The following is a 9,425-nucleotide window of genomic DNA, read 5'->3' as shown; positions in this document are numbered from 1 at the left end:
TTCTGAGGAAAGACATATTTTACGGAATCAGTAAATATCATTGTTGTCTACTAGACTGCAATAGATGTTAGAACTGATTGAACCTGAATTTTACCCACGCGTTAGAGCAAAGGTTCTTTCTGGAGTATAAAGAAAGAAACTATTTTAATATGACAAGTTACATTTCAGTCGGCCCGTCTAGCTCAGTTGGTAGAGCGCAAGGCTCTTAACCTTGTGGTCGTGGGTTCGAGCCCCACGGTGGGCGAAAAAATTATTTTTGGTTTTATAATGGGTTTATAATGGGCTACTCTAACCTAATAAGTGCTGCTGGGCTTCACAGCTTTTCGGCCCGAGCTCAATGGGCTCAAAGATTCTATTTTACATCGTTTCGGCAATTTCATCATGGCAAATGACTGAAGAAGTATAGGCCGTTACAAAGTCCTTGTAACGTATTTTGCGCCACGTAATCGCTGTTTGTTGAACTAACTTCATTTCGAACGGCTTGGAGACTGTGATTATGTATTAAACTGCACGCACACATCAGACGAAAAATGCTTAGCGAGGCGGGACAGGGTGGAGTTGCCTCCGTCCTCCCCTACCCCCGGTGTGAAGGAAGAGAAGGCAGGCTGCTCCCACCTTTGCCCTTCAGCCGACCGGAGGGAGGAAAGAGGTTCCTCCACGCTGTCCCATCTCTCTCATTGTGATAAAAAAGAAAGAAAAAAGAAGAAGAGAGAAGTGAAGCGGCAAAAGCGAGGAGCCCTTTGTTCTCGGTTCGTCCTTGCGCCGGCGGGAGGGGACTTGGAGGCTCCTCCTCCTTTTCCAACCTTTCTCCCCTCTGTGAAACTTAAAAAGTAATAAAGAGAAGTGAAGCGGGAGAAGGTTCCCTCCCTCCCCACCTCGCGCTTCAGCCGGCGAGGATGTAGGAGGAAGAAGAGGTGAAAAAAAGTGCTTAATACATATGTAAGTATAAGCGTTTTTGTGCTATATTTTGTTTCTTTTTTCGTCATCCTTTTTTTTAAGTTTTAGCAGTGACATCTGATGTAGATTCTGAGTTGTCATCATTTTTTGGCATCGTCAATGCTAATAGGTGCATTGCACCTCAGTATTGTATTATTGATCTGTCTTTCCGGTCTCTTAGTCTCTCTCCATCTGTCGGGTGACTTTAGTTGTCCAGGACAAACGAGCACGAAATTCGCGTTTTTAATCTCTTTTCTATTTTATCTTAATGTTTTTAAAAACAATGGAGTTTATTGAGGTTTGATTTTTCTCTTATTTGCTGTTGTCGATATAGTTGAAACTTGAAGCTTTTCTAAATAAGATTTTGAAAAACTGATTCTAAAATCTGCAAATTGACAGACTAAGTCGCTACTTTTTGTATTATAAATTGGCAAAGGAGATATCATTTCTCAGTTGTCTCTCCTACAATCTGGTTTATGGTCATTAACTTTTGCATGTTCTGGTAGTTTAGAAGAATGTATTCATGTCTTATTTAGCTTGAATCGAGTTGAATTGAGTTAGGTCGTTTGGATCTTTAAAAGTGGGTGTATGTGGTGCTACCCTTACATGTGGGTAGGCTTGGTGTCTCTTAACTCTTCTCCTCCCTAGAATGTGTTGGGAGGAGTTTAAAATGAAGAGTTCCACGAGGTGTGATAATTTTTTTTATTACAGTTGGTGACCTATGTCAAGCTTTCGAAGGACGTTTAAGGGGGAGAAATGAAGGTTGAGAATTTTTAATCGAAGATACTGAGGACAAATGGAACTTGAGGGTGAGTGTCAAAGAAGATAGTTTCATAGTGTCTAAGGCTGGTCTCATGAAGAGTAAAGTCTCATGAGTGAAGCAAGCTCAAAGAAGAAGCTAGAATGAAGAGGACATTTACAAGAGGTTTCTAGTTGTGTTTTATGTCTTTTAATGTTTAAATTAGTATGTTTAAGTTGGGTGTAATTAGGACATGGATAATTTAATTTAAGTATGAGAGACATAACACACGTCCTGTCTCTTCCCTTCTTTTCTCTCTCTCATGACATTTTCTCTTCCTTACATTCTCATTCTCTATTTTTTCACAGTTTGAAAGCCATTTATATGTAACTTTTTCTTCTGAAGCTTTTTTCTCTATATTTCTGTTTTCACTTGCAAGTTTTAAAGTTCATGATAATTCCCTTCAATTCAAGAACAATAAAATCAGCGTTCACTGATCATCACCTCCCGTGCATCAGCCATCTGCTTGGGGACAAAAGAATTTAGGAAAATAGAACTTGACTGCCCTTTCTTTTGGGCCTGCAGTGCCAAATGATCTGTGATCTGTGAATGTGTGGCTGGGACTTATCAAAGTCATTTTTGTCTCATTTCACTTGACTCTTTTTACAAGCATTATTTATATTGGCTAACATCTTCCATAAACTCTACTATAAGTATCTGTAATGTCTTGTGTGAACAAGGATTACAATTGGACATTGACATGAGCATATCCTAATTATGGAAGGAAGAATGTTGTGTTTTGTTGCCCTATTAGATGTGTTATATCCTCTTTTACAAAAAGATGTGTTATATCTTGCTCAGTTGGCTTCGATTTGCGCTCAAAATTCTTTTTTACCAAGCAGTGAGACTGATCACAATCTTCTAAGCACATTCTTCTCTACCTTGGCAGGATCCCTGGCCCAAAAGGATTGGACTACATGGATGAAAGGTGATTTCTGAGCAAGGCCAACCAGCTTTTCACTGAGCTCTCACACTTTGCGAGCTTTCTCAGCATCAGCAGCCTCTTGTGAGATCTGATTTTTGAAATATATAGAATCTTTTTTGCTGCACCAGTAAACACATGATTTAGTTAGGCTAGAATCACAGGGTTAAAAAAAGTTGAGTTTGTAGTGCACAAAATTGAATTTTGCAGGGGCCAAATCATTGCTACGGGACTTGTAGGCAAGTCTTTCACAGCCTATTCTTCAGAGACAGCCTTTGATAGTTTACTTCTTGAAGGGATGGAAAAGGAGCCTGAACAGGGGGATGTGCTCTCTAAAACAGGCCAGTGGTGACAATGCAATCTGGAAGCTTGAACCAGTGAGCTGGAATGTGCTAGCCCCATGAAGCTAGTCATTTCCAGAGACTAGAGGAGGAGGATGAATTGGACCCTTCTCCAGTGATTGAAGGGACTAGCCAGCCTGGGTCAACTGATTTTTACTCCTCACCAGGCTTGTGAACTATCAGAATAAGGGGTGGTCCAGTTGAACCCATTGTAACCAGCTGTCCAATTCAGAACTTTGCTTGATGACTTGGTAACAATGCTCGAATGCCATACTTAGATTCTTTTCCTACAACATACGGGTTCAGATTTGATAGTATATATACTAGTAATGGAGGTAGTCTCATCATTTCACATGGGGGTATGAAGGACCACCTACATATAAATACGGATTCTGTTAATTCTCTCCATGTGATCAGAGGGGGCTAACCTAATGATAAGAGTTATTGTGACTCTGCTCTGCCTGGTGCCTTACTAACCTTGCACTAATGGGGGCATTCTCTGAACAGGTTTGGGATAGGAATGTGTTTTTTTCGACTTTGTTTACTAATTATACTACCTTTATATTTTAAAAAGAATATTTAATATTTTGTTCAAATTGTCTGTTTAGGAGGGTGTTTGAAAGAAAAAAAAATCTAAATAATGTTAGAAACGTTCTTTTTTAAGTAACCTTTCTACTGATCTTGTCTCAGGCTAAAAATATTTGAAGAATTGAAAATCTGAGGCTGAATAATAAACGAGACTACAGCTGCTGCAACGACTGGTAATTCAAAAAAGAAGTCCTTCCAGACCCATGCAGAAATTCAAATTAATATCCAATTCAGAAATTCTGATCAAATCTCTTGTCTCCTCCATTCAATTGTTTTCTGGAGAGACATGTGAAGAGTTTCCTGGCGAGAGACATGAAGAACTGAGCTCATCATCATGTATAGTGCCAAGCACCATTTCTATGGAGAAGAAGACTGCTCACTGCCAACATTCTCCTCCATCTACTCCCCATCACAAATCACAACTACTTAATCAGACAATGAAATTACTTACTAGGAACACCTCTCACCAATCCAACCCGCCATTCTCTCTCTCATCCACAAACTTCTCTCACATTTAATACCAGAAAGCCCCACCTGCCTTCAGGCTTCATCCTCTCTCTTTTTTTCTTTTTCTCTCGGTCCCTTCTCACTAAATTGGATGTTTACACTTAACCAGAGAGCGCCACGAGGAAGTGTCTTCCGATGGCTTCACCAGGAAACCAGTTTTATGACTTGGAGCACAGTACTGCCCATGTCTACGATCGACAGATAATGATTCCGAGGAAGGACTCCATTTTCGCTGAGAGGTTTGAGAAGAAAGACAGATCATGGTAGTTTCCTGCAATCCATCTTTTATGTGATGGATTTCCTTTGTTACCTTTCATTTTCCTTCTCCTTTATTATTCAGTTCTGCTGCTATCTTACATGGGGACTAGATGGGTTTCTTCTGAAACAGTTTTTACCGGCCGGGAAATAGTGATAATTGAAGCCAGTGTTTTTTGGTTTTCCATATGAGAGAATGTTACTACCCTGCAGCTAGACATTCATTATTGATCAATTCTGCAACACCTAATCTGTCTTTGTTTTGCCATACTCTGTAATCTTTAAACCTGATTGGCTTCTTGAAGTTTCGTAAACAAGGAAAATGAGAAAGTGATATTTTTTGGTTTCTTCTTCTGGGTTTGTTCTTGCAGGTTTGTGAGTTCACAGATACCTACAGACATAACTGTCCAGATACAAGACATCACCTTCAGCTTCCACAAGGTAAAGCTCAAAATCACTTCTTTTAAGCAAACATCATAGAGGAAAAAGTAATGAAAATAACCTCTTAAATAAATAAATTTTCATGAATCAATCCAAGTCCAAAGGCCAAACTGTATAATTTGTTCTTTTTCTCGAACAAAATTTTATTTGCTTATGCTTTCTTTTACTGTTTTCCTTCTCAAAAACGGGAGAGAGAACAGTTCCCTCTGCAATCTAGAAGTGGTTACATGAGTCGAATGAATCTCCATTCACCCAGATCAAATTACGACTACGACGTCAAGATGGACAACTTCCCCGGCGGAACAGAGACGTTCGAGCTCGTCCTCAAGTTCTGCTACGGCATCTCCATCGATCTGACGTCCACCAACGTCGCTCCACTGAGATGCGCTGCAGAGTTTCTGGAAATGACGGAAGACCTGGAAGAAGGGAACCTCATATCCAAAACCGAAGCTTTCATCACTTTCGCCGTCGTCACCTCCTGGAGAAACTCCATCTCCGTCCTCAAATCCTGCGAGCCACTCTCTCCTTGGGCCGAGAATCTTCAGATCATTAGAAGATGCAGCGATTCCATCGGGTGGAAGGTGTCCAGGGATACTCACTTGACGGAGGAGGAGGATGCTTCTGATGAACAATGGTGGTTCGACGACGTCTCCACCCTAAAGATCAACTATTTTGTGAGGATAATGAAAACGATCGGGGCAAAGGGAATGGCGGACAGTATCATTGGCGCCTGCATCGCCTATTATGCTATCAAGTGGCTGCCGGGATATGATGGGGACTGCGAAGGCCAGTCTCCGCACGTCCGTCTGAGGAATGAGTTGCAGCTGAGCATCTCGAGTGGGTGGAAGCAGGAGAGCAGGGGAGGGCAGAACAAGGAAGAGCGGATGATAATAGAGAGCTTGGTGAGCCTTCTACCGCCACATAGGGAAGCTGTGAGTTGTGGGTTTTTGCTGTGGTTGCTGAAAATGGCGATCGTTTACTCTGCGGCGGCCGCGCTGTTAACGGAGCTGGAGATGAGGGTGGGAATGGTATTGGAGGATGCCACTCTGGATGATCTTATGATTCCAAATTTCCCAGTTGCAGATGGATGGACATCTCCTGAGTGAGTAAAAAAGTCTTTGCATCATTGTTTTCATTAACTTCACGGTGCTGCTATCATCTTCTCCAATTGATTCCTTAAAAACAATTCCTTAGAAGTCTGTGTTAAAAAATGTAATCAGATATTCCAATTTCTAGGAAAGCTGGTAGTGAGTCCTTACTCGAAGAAATAGAAAAGAGAGCTACAATTCATTTATCGTTATCATTTCTGGAAGAATCGTTTCCTACCATGACTCCGTTCTGAAACAGTTCCGCGATGAAGGGATGCACCATGCACAACGTCGATACAGTCCAGAGGATCGTGGAATATTTCCTGATGCACGAACAGAAGTATCAGCAATTACCACAGCAACAAACTTCCGCGAAAATCAAAGTGGGGAAGCTGCTGGACGGCTATTTGGCGGAGATTGCCACTGACCCAAATCTCTCCCCGGTAAAGTTCCAAGCTCTTGCTGACGTTTTGCCCGGTAACGCAAGAACCTACGACGATGGTCTCTACAGAGCTCTAGATACTTACCTGAAGGTAATGGATACTGAAAATTTAAAATGGTTACTGAAAGGGAGATCTGTGGCGACTGAATTACTCCCCGTTACTTTGGAATTAATGTTAGAATCATCCATCGTTAACGGATCACGAGCGACGAAGGCTATGCAGGGTGATGGACAATGATAAGCTCTCGCTGGACGCCTGCTTCCATGCAGCACAAAACGAGAGGTTGCCTGTAAGAACAGTTGTGCAGGTAAACTCAGTTTGGTTTTTCTTTTCTATTTTTTATCAATCCAACATAGGGCTGAGATTAGGAAATGAGATCAGCTATGAACTTAATGGGCAGAAAAGGAGCAACAAGGAGAGCCTTAGCAGATCCAAACTCTAACACCAATATATGTATTAGAACCATTTACATGAGTCAGAGTCAGCTATGAACATCATAAAGTAGGAATTAGCAGGGAGCTGGTTGGGGTTATTCATCCTCCCTATGTGATTTTAAGGATTAGTCTGCCTTTGAATAAGTATAAACCCTAGAGCAAAAAAGAACCAAAGTAAATTCTATTTTTTTTTTTTTTGCAAAATATACCTTCAGATTTTTTTTTGAGTTGCTTCTTAGTAGATGTGCTTTGATTCCCTTCCCATGTTAAGAAAAGGTTCAAGAACTTGAGTTGCAAAATATGACATAGGGAGGGTTTAGGGTTTAGGGTTTAGGGTTTAGGATTTAGATCTTTCTAGTTTAATAAACGTGGGTTGTTTTATGGCTTGTCTTAGCATGAGATGCATGATAATGAATAATCTTGAATTGTTATATTACATTGAGATGCATCTAAAAAAAATCGAAAGGAATTGACAAAGCCAATTTATAAGCTAAACTCAAAAGTTCCGACTTATCCATTATATGAGAAGATTTTTCGATTTCAATGATTAGAAAAACCCTTTCAGTTAAGCATTCATAAGTGATAAAACCTTCATTTTATTGTTTGTAATTTTTATACTATTGAGATATTGCATAGTTGCTTTCATTTTTTTGGAAATCTCTATGTTATATTTTTAGGTTGTGTTTGGAACACAGATAAGTGGAGAGAAAAGAACAGGAAAAGAAAGAGATCTCTTTTATCTTGTTTGGATACCCATAGAAAATAAAATTAGTAATATTTGAAAATTTTGATGATTAAAATGTTCTCTTGAGTTTCTATTTCTTTTCTTTTCTTCCCAAATTCCATCATTTTGTGAGAGAAAATTTATTAACTACGAGAGTGATTTCCTCTCTTATTTTCTCTTCTCTCAGTGATTCTCTACTGCCAAACAACAAACAATACCTTTCTTTCTCCTTTTCTTTTCTTTTCTTTTATGTGGATTCCGAATAGGCCCTTAAAAATAGGGCAAACAATATCTGTCTTTCACATGAATTTTTGTTTGAGAGTTGGAAGCCGGTTATGAAAATGTGATCATTTTGTAAAGTAAGGGTTTTAATCCTTAATGGAACATAGAATGAGTCTAGTTAATGCTTAAAGTCCAAAAATTGTCAATTGAATATTTTATTTTTATTTGCGTAGCTTAATATTAAAAGTGGGTGAGTATATTATATTCTAGCAAGTAATCTAACAATAAAATCATGACAGGCATATATTGTTACTTTTTAAACAAATTTTAGGGTTAATTATATGCATTTCCTTATAATATGGTATGATTATTTAATTCCATCATTTTTTTTTTTTTTGTTCTAACTTTGAGATGTCAGAAGATTAATCTAGATTCAAAACAAGTTACTATGACTCCATGTACATACATATCCACATATTCATTTGGTCTCTCATGAAAATCATAACACTACTGTTAAGGGGATTTCGTCTCTTTACATGTCGAAGTTAGACTTAATTGTTAAAATTCAGTAGCAGGAAATATGAGTAATTTTGGTAATTGAAGATGGATAAGCAAGCATCAATTTGAAACTCACATTCATTTCAGGGATATTCGGGTGATTAACCTAATATTCAGAAACCGACTAGATTTCTTTATTTCTCAGTTGCCATTTGAATGAAAAAATTTCATTTGATATTAGATAAATAAAGTGTTTGATTGGTTCCTTGAGTTTGCTGCAGATCCACAACAAATCCAAACTACTTGCCATTTATCCAAACACTAGAATTATTCAAGTTGGTGTTAGTGGGAAGTAAAATTTTTGAAGTGCTCTCCATATTATAGACTTCAGATTAAGCAACGGATTGAATTTAATAACCCAATTAACCTACATTAATTCTCTTACATATAAGTTCAACTAAGTTCAGATTTTCCAGAAAGACGTTCAGGATTGTTTCCTCAGGGGGTTTCAGCAGTAATCCCAGCAACATATTTTCCTAACTAAAAGAGTTTCAGGTACTATTTACAGAGCAAGTAAAGATGAAAGAAACAATGCAGAGAGATGCGATTTCCAAAAAAGACTTCTCAGACCAAGAAGGAATTTGGTCGGCCACCAAACAAGAAGTACAGAACCTAAAAGAGGAGGTTGAGAAGATGAAGGATAAAGTTTCAGAGTTGCAACAAGACTATTCATTTCTGCACCAAGAGTATGATAAACTCGCAAAGAGTAGTAAAAACACCACCGTGTGGGTTCCTGTGTGGAAGAAGATAAGAAACTCTGCATTGTTCAGGCGGAGAAGAGACGAAGAGGAAGAAAGGGGGGAAATGCAGTCTGCTGAGCGAGGACGCACGTTGCGTAGAGCCTCAGTTAATTAAGAACAAGAGAAGAAAAATGGATTTGTCAATCAGTTTATAATATGATATTATTCCTATTTGTCTAGGCGTGGGGGCTGGTCAGGTTTGATTTAATTTTGTATAGTAAACATTCTTGCTTCTCAGATACAAAATTGCGGAGACACTCCATTTTCCCACTTTCCAAGATGGGAAGAAAGAAGGAAAACTGGCCACAAATCCACCGAAAGTTAGAACCAACTATTCCCTTTCCAAGAGTCAAGATTTTCACTTAGCATACCACTTCAATCAAACGATGTCATTCAGTCACCAAATCTGAATTAATAGTTCAAACAA

At 39.0% G+C, this 9,425-nt stretch overlaps 1 protein-coding gene, 1 long non-coding RNA gene and 1 other non-coding gene across 3 annotated transcripts; all 3 read left to right on the top strand.

Moving 5' to 3' along the window:
• The first annotated feature begins 171 nt into the window (after positions 1-171).
• TRNAK-CUU (transfer RNA lysine (anticodon CUU)) lies at positions 172-244 on the top strand. The gene has a single exon. It is a non-coding gene; the product is annotated as a tRNA-Lys (tRNA).
• Positions 245-557: 313 nt separating this feature from the next.
• LOC137942164 (uncharacterized) lies at positions 558-3,411 on the top strand. The gene is made up of 3 exons (XR_011110485.1): positions 558-939; positions 2,625-2,741; positions 2,868-3,411. It is a non-coding gene; the product is annotated as an uncharacterized lncRNA (long non-coding RNA).
• Positions 3,412-3,994: 583 nt separating this feature from the next.
• On the top strand, positions 3,995-9,290 carry LOC137941602 (BTB/POZ domain-containing protein DOT3). The gene is made up of 6 exons (XM_068787084.1): positions 3,995-4,356; positions 4,720-4,789; positions 4,990-5,891; positions 6,137-6,410; positions 6,499-6,627; positions 8,754-9,290. The coding sequence occupies exons 1-6, from the start codon at positions 4,229-4,231 to the stop codon at positions 9,111-9,113; spliced, it is 1,863 nt and encodes a 620-aa protein (XP_068643185.1). The 5' UTR covers positions 3,995-4,228; the 3' UTR covers positions 9,114-9,290.
• Positions 9,291-9,425: the final 135 nt, after the last annotated feature.

This window comes from Aristolochia californica, unplaced genomic scaffold (assembly GCF_029961685.1).
Source record: "Aristolochia californica isolate CCGP_79_NKW_82.1479 unplaced genomic scaffold, dmAriCali1.0.hap1 SCAF_9, whole genome shotgun sequence".
Classification (NCBI taxonomy): Eukaryota; Viridiplantae; Streptophyta; class Magnoliopsida; order Piperales; family Aristolochiaceae; genus Aristolochia; species Aristolochia californica.
This window is presented reverse-complemented; position numbering and strand designations above follow the sequence as displayed.

Bases quoted from the DNA above. Each gene is read 5' to 3' on its own strand.
- LOC137941602 (XM_068787084.1), top strand. From the start codon at position 4,229: ATGGCTTCACCAGGAAACCAGTTTTATGACTTGGAGCACAGTACTGCC. The intron at 4,790-4,989 runs GTAAAGCTCAAA...GAGAGAGAACAG, and splicing joins TCACCTTCAGCTTCCACAAG to TTCCCTCTGCAATCTAGAAG. The intron at 5,892-6,136 runs GTGAGTAAAAAA...GTTCTGAAACAG, and splicing joins GATGGATGGACATCTCCTGA to TTCCGCGATGAAGGGATGCA.